Source organism: Amia ocellicauda, chromosome 13 (genome assembly GCF_036373705.1).
Source record: "Amia ocellicauda isolate fAmiCal2 chromosome 13, fAmiCal2.hap1, whole genome shotgun sequence".
NCBI classification, from domain to species: Eukaryota; Metazoa; Chordata; class Actinopteri; order Amiiformes; family Amiidae; genus Amia; species Amia ocellicauda.
In genome coordinates, this window is record NC_089862.1 from 16,985,162 (window position 1) to 17,005,475 (window position 20,314).

Consider the following 20,314-nt stretch of genomic DNA (forward strand, 5'->3'; position numbering starts at 1 on the left):
GGGAAAGCCCAATATATAAACTACCCTCTAATTGGCCTCTTTACTTCACAGAAAAGACAGAAAATGGCACTAAACATAATATTCTTCACATACTTACACCAGTGGCTTTAGTGAGCCTGCAACTTTTTATGGACACCTCAGCCTTTTTGCTCCCCTGTTTACAGATTTTTATCTCTTTGATTTTAATTATTTATACTGCTGAATCACCAAGGCTTATCTGCAGGCTCTTTACAGAGATAATGTCAGACAGCTTTCCTGGCATTGTGCTATTTATTAGGAGGTATTAATAACTTAGGGATCAGGGGATGAGATTGGGATAGGGTGGGTTGATGATGGGGGTGCAAGTTGTCCAACATAGCTTTTAGGTGAAATAATCTATATTCTATTACAAGTTTTCACCTTGAAATAGAGAATGAAAGAGAGCTGAGGGCAACACATGTGGAAAAACCTTCCATGGATAGCTGTTTAGGCCTATTACTTCTCATCCTTTGATAGAAAATCTAAATTAAACATTCAAAAACTGAATTAGTCAAATGTCCCAAAACATCAGATTTGTTTACAGGTGTTTATTCCCGGACTGAACATAAAGTTACTCTTAGCCAAACCTGTTACACTTCTATATATTCAGACACACCCTCCTCTCAGTATTTACTGGAATGTGAACCAGAAAGAATTTGGGTGACTGGCTCTAGCTACTGAGGTTACCAATGCTACTCACAGGCAACTGAAAAGGATGTTATGTAGGTAATCGTAAAGCTTCTGTTAAGTATTTTTATACTTAATAGTAAAATATTATGTCATTGAATCAGAAAACAAAAAGGTGACTGTGTAGTGGTAGCCTGCGTCAAAGTCTACTGATATTTTTCATCTGAACCATGCAGAGAGTAGACTGTAATGGAAAGTCTGATTAGTTAAGGGGATCAAATGGCTTCAGCATTATAGATTGTTGTGGGTGGCTGCATGTGGCCACAGTGGACACCTTTGTACAAAATCAAGCAAAAGTACGTTCTCTGTAGCTGTTTGTTAAGAATAGAACAGCAGCTCTTACTTTTAGCATGAGCTTTGGCCACTTCAGCTTGTAACTGACAGCGTCACTGGTGGCCTTCTTAGTCTACACTTTTAGGTGCGTTTAAAGTTTTAATTTCCACTCTTTTGTTATCGTGTGTGTCCTGGGTTATAATTTGAAATTATTTCTGAATAGGTTAGGAACTATGTATAAGGAAGTGTCATTTCTAAGTGGCATCTCTAATGCTCAGACTTGCACTTTAATTTATTTCTATTGTTCTGTATGCTGAGGTGGAGATCTTTTTCACTGGAAATGCTCTATATAACTATCATTTTGTCCCAGAACAACCTTTTGAAAATCGAGAAATTAAATCAATTTGAAATCTTGTCATTTAAAGGTAGAAGATGTAAAAGGTTACTGACGACTAAGACTACAATGGATGGATGGATGGATTGTCCTCTGAAAAGGTTTTATACTACAGATTTATAAATGCTCTCGATTGTTCCTCAGCATTTTGGGGTTTCTTCAAATGTTGAAGTCAGACCAAGCAAGTATTTGATTGCAGATAAAAGATAGTTGGGAAAGGCATTGAACGTAGTGACTGAGTGGCAATGAACAAACTGCAGAGCACTGATAAGTATCAGTATATATGAGAAGACAGATGGTAATCAAAGAGGAAATGAAACTATACCATAACAAGGGAAACCACACAGGAAAAAAATGACCTTGTGCTGCAGGGCCTTTGAGCACTTAGTATTCATATTCTATAAATAAGAACTGGGCAAAGAGTTATCAAGCTTTACAAAGTCATTTGAAATTAACAGAAGTCTTAGATGTTACAGCTGGAACCAAGGTTTGATTCTGTTAGAAAGGTATGTGACTTGTTTCATTTTGTAGTGGAAATAAAATACACTATTTCTGTTCAACAATATGTAAAAAATGTAAAAATGTGTCCACAGACAATGAGAACATATGGTGGAGATTCAAAAGATAAGGGTTACTTCATAAGCTTTTTCTGAACGTTCAATAGCAGAAACATTTGTGCCGTATGCGTACGTTTTCAGAACACCTGTTTAATTGATGTTGGCATCAGGGATTAATGTTTCTGTTTTAGTTCTTATATGTTGTGCTCTTTTTGTTGTTGCTTTTAAAATGAAGAGAAATGTAGCTAAGACATTTCACCAGATTTTTCAAAATGAAAATGTTTCTAATTTTGTGTTGATTTAATTTGAAAAATTATGTATTGGAGAAAGTGATTCAGTCAATTTCTGCCATTGGCTGGTAAATCATATTTCCAACTCTGTCTTCCATTGAAAACTAATGTTCAAATATTTGCTAAGAGACTTTGGGCACAAGCCGATCAATACTTTCCCTCTAAGGAAATGGATATTGTATTGAGAAACATGATAAATGTTTGCATTTTTTTTTTTTGGTTGGTACCTGTTTCAGTCTTTTCAGTCTATATCAAATACGACAACTCAAGGTGAATAAGGGATCAGATTCAGTGAAAATAGCAAAGAAGAGTCAAAAAAAGTGAATGCATATCAAAGTCTTATTTCCACAGTCTCATTTTTCTCTCGTTTGGCAAGCTTTTCTCCATGACTATATTTTTAACTCTCCCATTGTTGTGTGTGTTTAAATGAAATAAGGTATTGTGAAGGATTTTATTGATCTCATGTAGTTTTAGAAGATTATTGTGTTAGCAACCAGAGAAGATATTTTCTCGTTATCATTGACATAGTGAAAAACATTTTTGTTCCAACCTAGGTCTTCATTACTTAATTGAATTAAGGGTTCAATTAAGCAATTAAGACCTCAGTTGGAACAAAAACCAGCAGGGCAGAGGGTACTATATTTGTCTAACAGATTATTTTATTTATTTCAAGTATTACATGTAAAGCTGAAACAATGTTTCAGAGCTCCACTGATGTAGTATTGACAAATAAATCTCATTGATTTAAGTTTCACATTTAAAAAAATACAATAAAATAAAAAACGATTGCCAATGATTCTTACTTTGGGCCCAATTAAATAAAAAATATTTGCATGCCGTGATCGCAAAAAGTTGCAAGAGAGTCACAGCTGTGAATTTCACGGCACCACTTCTGGCTGCGAACACAGAGGAGACATGCTTTGCTGGTGTGGTTTGAGAAAGGGGCAACCCCACTGTGTGCCTATTAAATTGGTTGTTATTTAAATTAAGAGAGCAAGAGATAACAGAGACATAATTAAAAACATTTACCAACCCTCTAATAGTAAACTAAATGAATATCTAACAGTAAATAAAGCAGCCACTGTGCCTGTATTGTTTTTAAGTGTATGTAAGTATGGAATATTATTTTTACCATGAATATTAATGTAATGGTCTAGAAAACAGAATGATAGGTAAAAACAGAAACAAATTAATAAATTCATAAACTAAATTAACACATTGATGCAAAAACATAATTAATGTAAAATGCAACCCAATATTAATATATCTTATCTGGGTATGAAGGATATAGGACTATTTTGTTTGTGTGGATGTTGGGTGTAACATCTCATTTGTGATGCGTAGTTCATAAAAACAACAACTAATTATATTTAAACTATTGTTTCCATTTAACTAGGAGCAGAGGGAGATGCCCACCCAAAGTCCGTTTAATTTATCAACATTCAAGTTCAAGATTATAAACATTTCACCTTGAAACTATAAAAATAAAATAACTGAAATCAATAACTAAATTCCATTAACTCAAATCAATAACATTTACACAAACTCAAATATAGGAATCCAAAATAAATAACACAAACATGCATAAACATTTAAACATCAACATTTTACTGTATGGTTCATTATGTTCTGTATATGTGTGTGAGAGTGATGGTGTGTGTAAATTACAACCCCCCCCCCCCACACACACACAAACAGATACACACTGCCAGTTGTATATACACTCACCTAAAGGATTATTAGGAACACCTGTTCAATTTCTCATTAAAGCAATTATCTAACCAACCAATCACATGGCAGTTGCTTCAATGCATTTAGGGGTGTGGTCCTGGTCAAGACAATCTCCTGAACTCCAAACTGAATGTCTGAATGGGAAAGAAAGGTGATTTAAGCAATTTTGAGAGTGGCATGGTTGTTGGTGCCAGACGTGCCGGTCTGAGTATTTCACAATCTGCTCAGTAACTGGGATTTTCACGCACAACCATTTCTAGGGTTTACAAAGAATGGTGTGAAAAGGGAAAAACATCCAGTATGTGGCAGTCCTGTGGGCGAAAATGCCTTGTTGATGCTAGAGGTCAGAGGAGAATGGGCCGACTGATTCAAGCTGATAGAAGAGCAACTTTGACTGAAATAACCACTCGTTACAACCGAGGTATGCAGCAAAGCATTTGTGAAGCACGTACAACCTTGAGGTAGATGGGCTACAACAGCAGAAGACCCCACCGGGTACCACTCATCTCCACTACAAATAGGAAAAAGAGGCTACAATTTGCACAAGCTCACCAAAATTGGACAGTTGAAGACTGGAAAAATGTTGCCTGGTCTGATGAGTCTCGATTTCTGTTGAGACATTCAGATGGTAGAGTCAGAATTTGGCGTAAACAGAATGAGAACATGGATCCATCATGCCTTGTTAGCACTGTGCAGGCTGGTGGTGGTGGTGTAATGGTGTGGGGGATGTTTTCTTGGCACACTTTAGGCCCCTTAGTGCCAATTGGGCATCGTTTAAATGCCACGGCCTACCTGAGCATTGTTTCTGACCATGTCCATCCCTTTATGACCACCATGTACCCATCCTCTGATGGCTACTTCCAGCAGGATAATGCACCATGTCACAAAGGTCGAATCATTTCAAATTGGTTTCTTGAACATGACAATGAGTTCACTGTACTAAACTGGCCCCCACAGTCACCAGATCTCAACCCAATAGAGCATCTTTGGGATGTGGTGGAACGGGAGCTTCGTTCCCTGGATGTGCATCCCACAAATCTCCATCAACTGCAAGATGCTATCCTATCAATATGGGCCAACATTTCTAAAGAATGCTTTCAGCACCTTGTTGAATCAATGCCACGTAGAATTAAGGCAGTTCTGAAGGCGAAAGGGGGTCAAACACAGTATTAGTATGGTGTTCCTAATAATCCTTTAGGTGAGTGTATATAGACAGGTGACAAATTAAAGGAAAAACCAACATAGAGTGTCTCAGTAAGGTGTTGGGCACCACGAGCCCCAGAACAGCTTCAATGCTCTTGGCACAGATTCTATGAGTCTCTGGACTCTACTGGAGGGATGAACACCATTCTACCAAAAGATATTACCTCATTTGGGGTTTTGATGATGGTGGTGGAGAGCGCTGTCTAACACGTCAGTCCAGAATCTGTCATAGGTGTTCAATTGGGTTGAGATCTGGTGACTGCGAAGGCCATAGCCTGATCAGTCTGATTACGTCCTGCATTGACATTCTCAGTCACCTGGTAAAGAGTTGCTCTTCTGTTTTTTATCGCAGTAATGCACGAGCATCACAGTAATCGAATGTGCGCTTTCGACCACAATTTCCCTATTACTGATGTCTTTCCCATAGATCTAAATGCAGATGTAACTTTAGTCACTGAAACACCAGCCAGTTGAGCAGTCCTTGTGACTGAAGCTCCTGCCATTCGAGCCCCAATAATGACCCCTCTTTCAAAGTCACTTAGATCCTTTCCTCTTGGCATCTTGATCCAAAATCAAGGTCAACTAGGTCTGCTCTGCATTTTTATCCATGCCACAGAGCATGATGGGATGTTAATTGCTTAATTGTATCATGCAGTACACCTCTTTGGAGGCATCTGCATTCGTTATGTTCCTCCACTAATTTATTCAGGTTTTTCCTTTAATTTGTCATCCATCTGTATATATATATATATATATATATATATATATATATATATATATATATATATTATAGTTAGTTTTGCACTGTTTTGGAAGTGCCCTTAGACAGTTGCTGTCTCTAGGTGTTGCTTTAATACACTGTCCAACAATGACATAAAATCCACTGAACCTAGAAACACTCCTGGGTTTTGTGAACCTTCACTCTCATCATGACTGCTCAAAGCCAGCTCAAAGGCCCATTTCTGACTAAATGTCTGTTCTACCTCGTCATTGTGCTTTCAAATTCTGTCTCATCCAGTTGGGTAGCTATGTTACCTTTGCCCATCATCACTAGCTTAACCCCATTCTGCAGACAACATATGTCACTCACCCCGCTCTGAACATCAACTGGTAAGACAAAACAGCAAACAGGTCCAAATTGCAAATCCAAAAGAATAGTCACAGTCCATAAACCAAAAGTTTGTTTTAAATAATAAGGGTCAGATTCACAGTCAGTGTCATAAACCGGTCTACTTTCATTCGTATCTCTCTTTTTGTCCTCCTTGTCCCTTCTCCAGTGGATACTGAGATGCTCTGCTGGGGTGGCATGGAGGTTTATATAAATATAAATATAGCAATATGTTGAAAACCGCCATCTAGTGTGTCCACCTATGGGCAATAAATTTGCCACCCCAAATGGGATTAATAATTCCAGCAATTCCAGCCTAAATCGTAATTACACATGCTCATAAACCCTCATAAGCGGGGGTGCTACCTCCTAAAAGCAAGAGAAGAGGCATTAATACTTTTTTCTTCAATAAAATGCACATTTGTTGTGGATCATAACAACTAAGAATGTGAATAAATGTCAGACTTAAACACTTCAATGTTCACAGATGTTTTTATGCTTTTCATTATTTTTTTGTGTTCTGCTATGGTGAGGCAGCACCCCAGCGCCATAATTTGTATACATTTTCACATTACCGCAAGAGGCTTTTAGACAACTTTGAAGTGAATGCATTTTTGTATAACAATGCTGCCTATTGGCCACTGTGTGCTGTCACTCAAGCAGCCCTCCCCTTCTTGTATAAAGATTATGAACCAGCCTCTTTTTGCTGGAAGGCAAGAGACAACCACGTGACCTTGCAGCCTTTGGGTAGTATCCTCTTTCTCAGATAGCCAGGGTTGCTTTCCCTTCAGATGTATCAGACTGAGCACCACACAGAAATGTTGTAATTAAATTGTTTAATGATGTTGATTAGTGTTGGTGGACAACCATATTTAAGAATAAGTAATAATAGGCATGGATGGTCACTATATCAAATGCTATGGTAAAGTTAGTAAAAGTAATGTACAATGGCATGTTTTGTCCCTTTTCCTTCATGTGCAGTTGACAGAGAGCCACATTGCCCTTCAGGTAGGACATTACTGAAAATAGGTTGGAGGACTTTTCCAAGAATTTAACATACAGTTGCAAGTAGGGAAATTCCACAATAGTTGCTGCAATCATGATGGTCACCCTTGTATTTGTTGATGGTGATAATTGTGGCATCTTAATTGAAGTCCTGATGTCAGTAACGACAACTCTAATAACCTGTTAGAGTGTGAAATAGTGTTTCACCACCATATTTGAAAGTTTCAGAGAAAATGCCATCACTTCCTGGTACTTTTCCAGATGCTAATGTTTTGACAGCTAATGCTACTTCGTTCATGACAGGAGGAGCGCCTGTGGTGTGTAGGACTGATCTTTGTTCTAATTTGTCTAGGATACTGATGTCTGCAACCACTGATGGATTAAGCAACTCTGAAAAATTAGCTTTCCAGAGGTCGAGAAAGTCAGAATCATTGGTCACCAGATTTTCTCCATCTGCTGCTAGAAGTGGAACAGATGCTCCACTTCAGAAAAGCCTTTGGTGTTGTTTGCATCAGCCAGAGTTTGAACTTTTTCAGCTTTGTTGTTCCACCAGTTGTTGTTGAAGGTTCTAAGATTACACTGAAAATCAGTTTTCTTTAAGTTAAACTGATTGTTGACCCTGGTGTCAAGGAGTAGTTGTTCATGTATATGTTTCTTATTTGCAAGGAGCAGAGGAGTCATTCTCGATATACCAGTCAGCATGTTATTTAGTTGCCTTGCCAATGGTGTTGACACTGGCCTTATACACACTGTCTTAAAGTGAGTTCCATTTTTCTTCTACAGTGCCATTGCTGGTGTGGTTGGACAATGCATTTTGCAAGGTTACTTGAAAGAGTGTATTTGCCAAATTTGCAGTGTCAAGTTTGTGTCTCCGCTTTGGAGCTGTTTCGAGACTGCGAGGAACCTTACTAATCTGTACTTGTGCCATGGGGGGGTCGGCTTTACAATAACCCCAACATAACCCATGCATATCATAAGAGACAGCTGTCTGTTGCTAGGAATAGGTTCAGCCAGACCCAGAGGATGCTTGTATACCTATGCAATACACAAAGCATTTAAGTTCTGCGCAGGCATTTTGTTCAGTTATACAATCTCATGGCAATGGCTTTATGAATGATGATAACAGGCTGGAGACACTGGAAGTTGGTAGTTCATAGCTGCATATGATCGATCAGAGTGTGATGGGCATGTTGATGGTGTCAAGATTTCAGGGTCGTGCTTTGGTGTTGGGGTGACCTGGTCTTGGAGTACTCCACCTCCCTGAATTGAGGAAGCCCCTGGAAAAGGTGGGGTAAAAATGTCTCAACACAATCATTCCCTGGCTTGTCAACGGATTTCCACTATAGTGGGACAAAACAAATAAATGTATCCAAATATTCAAAGTACTCAAGAACCGCTATGTAGGTGCTTGGAACATGCATTGCTACTGCAAAGATAACAAATTGACATTGCTGCCCTCACAGAGGTTAGCTCTGTCCAACTCCAAGAAAAGCGAACACAAAGGTACATCAGGTGTTGCAATCACTATTGATAACTCACTGACAGAATTACCAAAAATCTTTTCAGACAGGCTTATGTCTCGGCGCAAACATTTGCAAAATACTGTGCTTAACCTTTTAAGAGGAGCTCACATTTTGATAATAGTACTTCTGTGCTTGATTGTAGTATTGTGCTAATGTATTTCTTTGTGTGCTTTTGCCTAATAGCTGATAGAACTCAACCACAGCCCTATTATATGGTTTTAACTGTTTCCAAAGTAAAACAGCTCTTTCACACAATTAAGCAATTGTATGTAAGTTTAAATATAAGCCATGGATCTGCCACCATTGTTCCATTGTTTGTTTTTTCTTGGTCATGGGTTAGATAAATTTGTAGCTTCAGGCTTAGGTTATGTTATTTCCATTTAAAAGATATATATATATATATATATATATATATATATATATATATATGCCCCTGTTTCCCAGCCTATATTTTTAGCAGTTTGTCCTTTGGTTTTGTATTTTTCCTTAACTAAACTGTTTTCTTTCCAAATCCAGCTTAAATTAAATTAAATCAAAATCAGTATAAAGCTTAACAAAACACTTTTTATAATAGTTTTGCATTCAGCAGATAGATTATATTTGTTTTTTGGGTTGATTAAATTACTTGATTACTTGATTCTGTTACACTGTAAACTGATTTTTATGGTTAACATGACCTATTTATGTCCACTGTTTGCAGTATTTGCAGAACTTTACATATAGTATAAATAGAGTCCGAAGAGAGTTATGGGCATTGGCCTCTATAATTGAATAAGCGTATGCTATTGACAGGGTCCATTGTCCTCCTGTTTAAAATTCTGTGTAAGATTATTCATTCGGTTTTAATTGCTTGAGTACGATCAACTCATAAGCTTTCATGGTTGTCCCATAATCAAAAGTGTTGAATGAATACCACAATGCACCTGAAACTAGACTTTGTGCTTAAACTTTGTGCTGTCTGATAGAGAACAGAGACTGAACAGAGAAGCATTTAATATATTAAAAGGCTTATGAAATGAGAACAAGATAAGGAACCCAGTATAAACTTAAACTATAATTGATGGAAATACTGAACAGTTATTTCGGCAGTCAATATATGAAAACAAAGGTACAACCCAACTGGAGCTTCACAATAAGTTACTGAAAACAATAAAGTGCAATAGTTCAAAAAGTTTCCATTGCAATGGCCCACATACAGCCCTACAAACAGCCCTCAGGAAGTCCCATAGACATGCACTATTATTGTCTATGATGTTTAAGCTATCACCAGAGTGGCATGTTTTATCCTACTGATAGTATCATCTTTTCTTGTCATAGCCTAATTGTTAATATGTAGTAAGTATGTATATACTATTGCTTTGTTTCTCAGCAGGCTCTTTGTTATTGTTGTTCAAATACATGCTTTATATTATTTTGAAAGCATTTTTAACAATATTCAAGTATTTAAAACATAGGAAAGTATCCATTGGCTTCTCCAAACATAATTACACAGTACATGCTTCTGTGAGAACTTTAACCAACAGATGTTTCTCTTTCTTCTTGCTTGTTTCTTTTCTGCTTGACCTGCAAAAAGTTTTGCTGTGTAAGCTACCTCTTACACAGCTGCTTTACCGAAATCCTGTTAAGTTGTTTTTAACCTTTTTTTCATTAAGGCAAAGTCCTTGTGTTTTTTCTTTCTCTTTTTCTTTTTTTATCAGGGGATGATGGAAAGATGGATCCCCAGTGTTTCATGAATCAGACAGTCATAGATAATCAATCACTGAGGAAATGCAGAGGATGTGGCCAACCATCACAATTATTACTATAACAGAGATGCCTATTTTAATGATTAAGCCCTAACTCTAACACTTTAAACACACACTTCCAACATATCAGCATATAGACTATCTATTTTATTGTGTGCTCTGCTATGATTAATTGTTAGTAATGCATCACTTACCACTGCCATTATGATTTTAATTTACAGTGGAATTTCTTTATATGATTCACAGCTTCATGCCACACCTTAACCTAAGAATATTTTTCTTGTGTTTGGATGTTAAATAGCAGAAATATGCCCTTTTCACAATACTACAAATTATTATTTTTCAGTTCAATATAGTACCTCCATAGTTCTTTCGCCCTTTCTAGTTTAATATTCTTCCCCCCTGGATTTCAGTAAAAGGTCACAAAGAAACCAATAAGGCTGTTGTCCTCTGTACTCAACTTTTAACAATTTCTAGTCTTAACCTTGAGTAAATCTGGAGATAGTTTGAATTTACCGAAGTTATGGATTCCCCTAGATCTCAAAAGGTTGTGTGCTTTCCCACTGATACCAGGTGGGTTTTAATAGCTATAATTAGAGTAGCCTGTTTGTTACTTAAATTATTACTATAATGCATGTATAATATATATATACAGTGGCTATAGGAAGTATACACCCTAACAGTCTGAAATTTGAATGTAGTTAAATGGGATTCCCCCCCCCCCTTTGATTTACAAAACCAACTCAATGCTTTGAAGAAGCAAGAAAATTCTTTGTGAAACAACAGTTCATGACAATTAAAAACAAATAAAATGTATTTCTTAGATACCCCCCTGTGTCAATACTTGGAAGGACAAATATCTTCTTGGCAAAGTTGTTCAAGCTATGTTAAATTGCATGGGGATTGATGGTGGACAGCATATTCACTTTCTTGTTGTTAAGCCACTCCAGGGTTGCTTTGGCTGTGTGCTTGGCGTCATTGTACTACCGAAAGACGAATGTTCATCCAAGTCTTTTATTGCAGACTGAAGCAGGTTTTTCTCAAAGATTTACCTCCCAACTAATACTAATAATAGTTACTATTATCTGATTATGTTATTGGTTTATGTTATGTGTCACGAAGGGTGAACATGTGGGGATAGGTGAATACCAGCAGGGGAGATGGACCTGCACGGCAATCTCGCATAGTTGGGGCTACATATGGAGAGGCGGTGGGGTTCCTTTCCTTAGTAGTACAGCCGCCACTTACGTGTGTTGCGTGGGTGCATGTGCCTCGAGGCGAGTGGGACTTAATAAATACCCTTTAAAAGAACCAGAGAGTGCTTGTGGAATATATATGTATATAACTCTGGCACAGATGCCCAATTAACATTTATTTTTCATTTAATTGTGTTTGTTTGTTGTAAATGTAATCTGTAACTGCTTTACATGAAGCATTGTTTGCCAAAATATTACCAGCCTCATTTCCAAAGTTTAGTCATTCTATTCCAATTTGTAATGCTGATGTTAAACAAATGCATTAAAAAAGGCAACAATTATTTCAAGTTGTTTAACCATGCTCTTCATTCTGATGAACAATCTTTTCTTTTTACCTAAATATATACATTTTAAAGGCAAAATATCAAAATGTTTTTAAAAGGGTGTATACCCGTGCACCCTTAGCCTTAATGGTTGTGAACATTATTTTAATAGATAGCTGTGGGAATACTCTTGTGAAGCAAGAGAAGTTGGACTGTCTCTGCCTGATTTACAGTTTATCCCAGAGGTGTTCAAACATATTGAGGTCAGGATTCTGTGCAGACAATGAAATGTTGGCCAGTCATATACTCCTTGAACCACTGTTAAACTTTAGCTCTGTGAGATAATTGTGTTATTTTTTAGCATGATGAAGTTCTTACAGTTCTCACAGTTCCCGCAATGCTGGCAGTTCACTGCTGTCTGAAGTAATGCATTACATATGGAAGTCATAGTGCCCTTTACAAAAAAGAGGCCTCAATAGAGGGAGGATCATTTTTCTGATAATTCTTGGTAATATGTGTATATGTATATATTGTAAATGTACAATATATATACACTCACCTAAAGGATTATTAGGAACACCTGTTCAATTTCTCATTAATGCAATTATCTAACCAACCAATCACATGGCAGTTGCTTCAATGCATTTAGGGGTGTGGTCCTGGTCAAGACAATCTCCTGAACTCCAAACTGAATGTCTGAATGGGAAAGAAAGGTGATTTAAGCAATTTTGAGCGTGGCATGGTTGTTGGTGCCAGACGGGCCGGTCTGAGTATTTCACAATCTGCTCAGTTACTGGGATTTTCACGCACAACCATTTCTAGGCTTTACAAAGAATGGTGTGAAAAGGGAAAAACATCCAGTATGCGGCAGTCCTGTGGGCGAAAATGCCTTGTTGATGCTAGAGGTCAGAGGAGAATGGGCCGACTGATTCTAGCTGATAGAAGAGCAACTTTGACTGAAATAAGCACTCGTTACAACCAAGGTATGCAGCAAAGCATTTGTGAAGCCACAACACGTACAACCTTGAGGCGGATGGGCTACAACAGCAGAAGACCCCACCGGGTACCACTCATCTCCACTACAAATAGGAAAAAGAGGCTCACCAAAATTGGACAGTTGAAGACTGGAAAAATGTTGCCTGATCTGATGAGTCTCGAATTCTGTTGAGACATTCAGATGGTAGAGTCAGAATTTGGCGTAAACAGAATGAGAACATGGATCCATCATGCCTTGTTACCACTGTGCAGGCTGGTGGTGGTGGTGTAATGGTGTGGGGGATGTTTTCTTGGCACACTTTAGGCCCCTTAGTGCCAATTGGGCATCGTTTAAATGCCACGGCCTACCTGAGCATTGTTTCTGACCATGTCCATCCCTTTATGACCACCATGTACCCATCCTCTGATGGCTACTTCCAGCAGGATAATGCACCATGTCACAAAGGTCGAATCATTTCAAATTGGTTTCTTGAACATGACAATGAGTTCACTGTACTAAACTGGCCCCCACAGTCACCAGATCTCAACCCAATAGAGCATCTTTGGGATGTGGTGGAACGGGAGCTTCGTGCCCTGGATGTGCATCCCACAAATCTCCATCAACTGCAAGATGCTATCCTATCAATATGGGCCAACATTTCTAAAGAATGCTTTCAGCACCTTGTTGAATCAATGCAACGTAGAATTAAGGCAGTTCTGAAGGCGAAAGGGGGTCAAACACAGTATTAGTATGGTGTTTCTAATAATCCTTTAGGTGAGTGTATATATATATATATATATATATATATATATATATATGTACAGTGTGTAATATGTAAAACTGCTAGGGGGTCTCCAGTCAAAAGTGGATTAACAAAGGCTGAAGCTGATTCTAACCTCTTTTGCAAAATGCAGGGCTGCAAGGCAGGCAAGACCAGGACAAACAGAAATAAACAACTGTGAATTGCAAAGCAGGTGGGTGTCTTTTTACAAGTCCTTTCCTTGCAATCTTGTGTGATGAATTTGTCAAATTCACAAGCTTCTGTCTATATCAGTCCTTTCTAAATCCAGCTATTAAGATGTCTTATGAGGACTTGTGATCTAAATATGGTTCCTCGTGTTATGTTTTCAGTAGAGCATAATAGTTCTGAGTAACTGAAGTCCTGCAAAACAAAACTAAAAAAAACATCCTCTCTTCTAAACAAAAGAGTAAAACTCATAATATGGGATTCATGTTTCCCCCCAAAATGAATGCACTTGACCATTATGTAATGACTTTCCTTACTTCTATTGTTGTTTATGTTCACTAGCTAAACCGCATTTATTTAAATTCTTGTAGGGGTCAGTGTCAAATGTGCCACATCTTTCAGTATGTTAGCTAAAATATGAGCAGTCAGAAATGTGTATTCTGTGGACCAAGACACATGAACTGAATAGTCATATCTTCTAAAAAGCAAATACTCTTTTATAGATCCAGGAATCCGGTGCATTTTGCAGCAGAAGAATACTTTTTTAGTAGAGGTATGTGCCACAGCACCAATGCTTGATAAGCAATCTTTTGCCTACAAGAGTTACAAATAAAAAAGCAGATATTTTTTCTACCACGATATAACACAAATTGCACGTGTTGATGTGTAACTGAATTACAATCTTAACCTTTAAATTATATTTTTTAGTTTTAAATTGTAAGTACAACATACACTTAAATGTCATGATTATTTGGAAATATTCTCTGCAGTGTCAAAGGCACGGTCCTCTGTTTAAGTTGATATTGTTTGTTCCATTACATCAGTGTGTCTTTCTCAAAATTAGTGTGATACTGCTGATACAACTGCACAATCTATATGGAACAAATATATATAAATACATGGTGGGAAAAGATGATGCTTATGTTATGCTGTGACAGGATGACAGGACGTGTCAAGTGGGGTTCAATGCCGGTGGGCGTTTTTCTTGGAAGCCTTTCGGTTTAGCCATAAAAAAAAATTAAGTATCCGCCTCATGGAGGAGCCTTTATACACTGTGGAGGGTTCAAAAACAACAAAGTAAAATAATAAACAAATAAAGAAAGACAAAAGACACACACAAACACGGCAGGGGCCTTCAAACAGGGCTCCAAGGCAGGACCAGTGCTTACAGTACAAGTGTATCTACTAAAGAAAAATAAGAGTATTAAATAAGGTGAGGCACAGTTGTGGTGAGAGCGCCGGTTGAGACTGCCCTCAGCACCTCAGCTGCATCCAGTTAGGAGGTGTGGATAACCAGAACAGCCCCCAGCTGAGGGGTGGTAATCCCGTCCCCACTGACAGCCGTGCTTTGACAGGGGTGGCCTGTTACATTTGCAAATACTGAATCACCCCCTTTATTTGTATTTAAAATCTATGTGATGACTTGTACATATATTGTAGTCTGTAGAGAAAACACCTAGTAAAAAGTTTAAGATTACATACAATATATTGCATCATAAAAGAACACAGTTTAGTTGGGTGACTTGAAACCGTAAATGAAAGTTAAATTTGTGCTTGCCAGGACTAAGAAGAGTGAACAGCTATGAGCTTCCAACAATAATGGTGAGTAATGATATATAGAGAGAAAGAGAGAGGGAGGAGGGGGGTTGTATTGGGAGGTAATTATATTGATTTAAAAGTAGCCTACTACCGAGTTCTTACAATATTGTGAAATTGAGTAATATTTGGACTGTGTGTGCTGATTTCACTTATTCTAGAACAAATACAGAAAATGATGAACATTGGGCCAGGAGTGTTGTTAGAGTGGCCTCTGCTGGTTGGACTGGAGGAACTGCTGAACACTGTTATGTCCTCAAACAAGCTAGATGAACACCACAAAAAACTAATGTTAAAACTGTATTTAAAATATACAGTGCCATGCAGAAGTATTCAGACCCTTCCTAAGGTGTCCCATTTTGTGAAATTAAAAATTGATGCATACCCATTTTTATATCATAAAATAAAATAATGTTATACCAAATTATATTTTATTCAAAACTTGAATGTTCAAACTGAAAACTTTTAAGGGTAAGATAAGTTACAGAACATTTCAGCAAAAACTAAAGAGAAAACATTGAAATATGTTGATTGTATCAGTATTCAGACCCATCAATTCAATATCTGGTTGAAGCCTTTGGCAGTTATTACAGCTGCAAGTATTTTAGGGTAAGTCTCTACCACCTCTGCACACTGGCTCGGTGCAATTTGTGCCTATTCTTTTTAGCAGATTTGGTCAAGGTCTCTCAAGTTGCTTGGGGATCGCTTAAGGACAACAGTTTTCAGGTCTTTCCATGGATTCTCCATATGATTCAAGTCAGGACTTTGACTGGGCCTCTCAAGGACATTTAGTTTCTTATTCTTTAGCCATTCCAGTGCAGCTTTGCTCTTGTGCTTTGGATTCTTCTTGTCCTGCTGAAAGGTGAATTTCCACTCGTTTTATGTCTTTATCAGACTGAAATAGGTTTTCCTCCAGTATTTGTCTGTACTTTGCTTCATCCATTTTTCCTTCTATCCTAAGCTTCCCAGACTGCAAGCTTTAAAGCAACAAAATGTGAAAACTCTGAGAGGGTCTGAATACTTTTGCAAGGCACCGTATTTAATCTGTGAAAGAGGTATTGTAAGAAATACATATTGAAAGAATTGCTGTTGGCTTTGAACACCATTGACCTCACTGCTGTTAGCCATCTGTGACAATTAACATACACAATAAAATTGGCCCAGAATTTTCTGGTTATTTTGGAAGACAGGTTCTAACTATTGCAGTGTGAAGGACACTGAAACCCCTTCTGTGGATCTTGTTAATCACTGTCATTATAAAGAATGAGACTTATCTTCATTAAGTATGAGGGTCTGCATGGCATCAGATGCAACCCGCAAGAAGGACTGCAGGGACTACACCTAAGTCAAACAGAATATGTGCAAATGATCACCTTCATACATACATTGCAATTCTGTATTCTAGAAATATATAAAAAGGACAAAATACCAGAATTTCTCAAAAATATTGAACAACAATGCTGTAAATGTGTAAAGAAAATCCCTTAGCTTTTAAAGGGTTCTAAGACATTGAAGAATCCAGCAATCCAGATATCCAGACATCAGTTGTGCTCAGATACAAAGAGTTAATACAGGGTAACAGATTGTGATAGTGTGTGGTGGTTTGGGTGTTGTCACCTTTGACACTCCACCATCATGGTAGTAAGCAAACAAGTAACTTGAAGGTTGATTACTTTTGTCTCTGTATGGTCACCTGGGGTGTTTAAATTGGCCATCATGTATGTTGAGCATTACTGAATTAGAGCCAAACATTATATGCAACTTGTGGGACATGTTTATTGTTGATGCCATCTTGCCGTCACAGGCAGCACAGCGTGTGGTCAATGGGTTCTCAGATTTGTAACTTGCAACCGGTTTCCCATGGTTTCTGTTGAGATATGTATCTCTGTGGCCTGTTGCCTTTTGTGATGTCATACAATGCAGAAACAACATCATCTGTCGATCCTCCTGGCAGGTGGTTCATGGCTACAGGGTAAATTAGTCACATTTCAGGTTTGTTAGAATTGTTCAACCATAAGTAGCTGATGGCCAACTGTGAGGCATTCACTTGCACATCTGTGTACCTTTGGGGCTTTCCACTATGAAGCATTCCACTTTTCACCTTAATATATGTTCATGCAACAATTACATTCCATCCATGTGTGAATTAAACAATTGTTATGTGTATGGCCAGTATATATCCATTATTAGTTGTTTACTTCTGCAAAGGACCTTTAAATTCAAGTCACGGTTATTATATTAAAAACAGGAGCATGGAGTTCAGAGCATTGTGACTGACAATAGATGCTTTAACCCTGGACATCCCCATGAAACTGAATACAACACTGTAGAGGAGGAACCAGAACGCGTCAGGATCCTACCTGCAAGACCCTTGGATTCTGAGCCAGACTATGCAGGTTACCCCTGGAATATGTCTTACTTTTAGAAATAAACCTTGCATATATTATATACAGATATATATATAGAATACAGTACATTTGCTTCATCCATATTGTTTCAATCTATATATAGTGCCTACATACTGCAGCAGGTATGCTTCAAACAATAGTGGGTGCTCAATCATGACAGGAAGAAACATCAGAGGAGGCTGCTCACCCACAGTGACTTCATTAAAGGACTCATGTCAGGAAAGCACAGAGTTGTGAGAACACACAGTCTATAATAAGCAGATAGATGCCAATGTCTATATAATCTACCACAAACTGGCCACAATTCTCAATTGTGATATTGAACCTGTAAATATCAATGCATTAATTATAATCCCAAGACTCACAAGAATATGTATGTTACTTTCCTGTGTTGTCTACTAGTGAAAGTTTGGTGTTTATAATTAAACCTGAAGCAGAGCGGCACAGAAATTCACCTTGATTGTTCATTAAAGAATACATTGAAATCTCATCAATTAAATTACACTACAAATTAAAACCAAAAGAGCCAGGTGTAGCTCTGCTGCAGAGACCTTTGCCACAGAATATTCAGTACAAAATGCAATGTTTCTAGGAAATCCAATCCTTGCCAAAAACCTGTTTCTGAAAGCTTAGACTCTGACATGTCCTGGAACTCTTACAGCTTGGTCTCATCATTTTGTGTTCTTCTTCTATATGTAATCAAATTAACATTACGCTCAGCAATTACCTGAAATATTACTCACAAAAAACCTTCTATTCCAGAAAATAATGTCCTTGCCAATTGTAAAAGATTGATACTCTTAAATGCAAAATAGAGTGTCAAAAACAAGTGATTTGCTTATATTGTGCTACATGTTAGATTGTTCTGAACTGTCAGATGAATTGATTAAAACCAGGACTCTGGGAAAATGTTTTCTTTACGCCATCTAGTGGTAGGCTATGTTACTCCTATTACAGAAAGTGTGTGTGTGATGATTTGGAATCATTTCATTTTTAAACAATATTAAATATGTCAATTTAGTACAATGCAATATTTATTTATTCATGTATTATTTCCATGTATGTATTTATTGATATAGATAGAAGACGTGATCTGCCTCGACCACCACAACACTCCTCTCTGGCCCCGAGGGTAGGTATAGTGTACACTGTCCTCAATCACACAAAACAATTTAATAATATTGACAATGTTATGATGAATGATGTAAATAAACAGTGAGCCAATAATAATGTGATTTGCAGAATGTGTGGGTAGAGAGGGCAATGTCTATGAAAAAATAATATAAAACTCTGCTAAAACCAAACATTGCTTTTAAAAGAAAATAAATCCCATGACTTTTCATTTACCAAAATGAGTAACTAAACCCAAACACAGACAAGAGCAACTCAGAAAATGCTGTTTGACAGGTTTGACATTTATTTTTTAAATGTTTGTCTCAAATAGCAGGTTCTCAAGGAATGGGGGAGGGAGGGATCCTTGTCATTACTTTTTGCTTCACTCAAACCAATTATTAGAACTGCTCGATCCCTTTCAAATGATGTAAATTGTCAGTTACAGTATATGTTTTGTATGTATTCATTGTAGAGATTACTGAATGCTCCTCCAAAACTTCCCAAAAGAAATACCTCAGGTAATTTATGTTAGAAATTATTTTATTTCTACAATTATTTTAGCAGAAATGTTGGCGGTAATTAGCTTTATGTAGGCAGCAATCCCCACTGGATAAGGGCATCTGCCAGTAAATAAATCATAATAATTCTTGAGATATAGCACTATTGCTTGTACATACACTCACCTAAAGGATTATTAGGAACACCTGTTCAATTTCTCATTAATGCAATTATCTAACCAACCAATCACATGGCAGTTGCTTCAATGCATTTAGGGGTGTGGTCCTGGTCAAGACAATCTCCTGAACTCCAAACTGAATGTCTGAATGGGAAAGAAAGGTGATTTAAGCAATTTTGAGCATGGCATGGTTGTTGGTGCCAGACGGGCCGGTCTGAGTATTTCACAATCTGCTCAGTTACTGGGATTTTCACGCACAACCATTTCTAGGGTTTACAAAGAATGGTGTGAAAAGGGAAAAACATCCAGTATGCGGCAGTCCTGTGGGGGTGAAAATGCCTTGTTGATGCTAGAGGTCAGAGGAGAATGGGCCGACTGATTCAAGCTGATAGAAGAGCAACTTTGACTGAAATAACCACTCGTTACAACCGAGGTATGCAGCAAAGCATTTGTGAAGCCACAACACGTACAACCTTGAGGCGGATGGGCTACAACAGCAGAAGACCCCACCGGGTACCACTCATC

General features: G+C 37.7%; 1 protein-coding gene across 1 annotated transcript in view; it reads left to right on the forward strand.

Annotated features, from left to right (window-relative positions):
• The first annotated feature begins 1,728 nt into the window (after positions 1-1,728).
• Positions 1,729-20,314, forward strand: part of clnk (cytokine dependent hematopoietic cell linker) — a 29,058-nt gene continuing 10,472 nt past the window's right edge. The window contains exons 1-7 of the mRNA XM_066720021.1: positions 1,729-1,878; positions 13,944-14,003; positions 14,500-14,549; positions 15,558-15,598; positions 17,841-17,988; positions 19,080-19,132; positions 19,586-19,631. Coding sequence (XP_066576118.1) covers positions 15,596-15,598; positions 17,841-17,988; positions 19,080-19,132; positions 19,586-19,631 — 250 coding nt within the window. The 5' untranslated portion in view covers positions 1,729-1,878; positions 13,944-14,003; positions 14,500-14,549; positions 15,558-15,595. The remainder of the gene's footprint in view (positions 1,879-13,943; positions 14,004-14,499; positions 14,550-15,557; positions 15,599-17,840; positions 17,989-19,079; positions 19,133-19,585; positions 19,632-20,314) is intronic.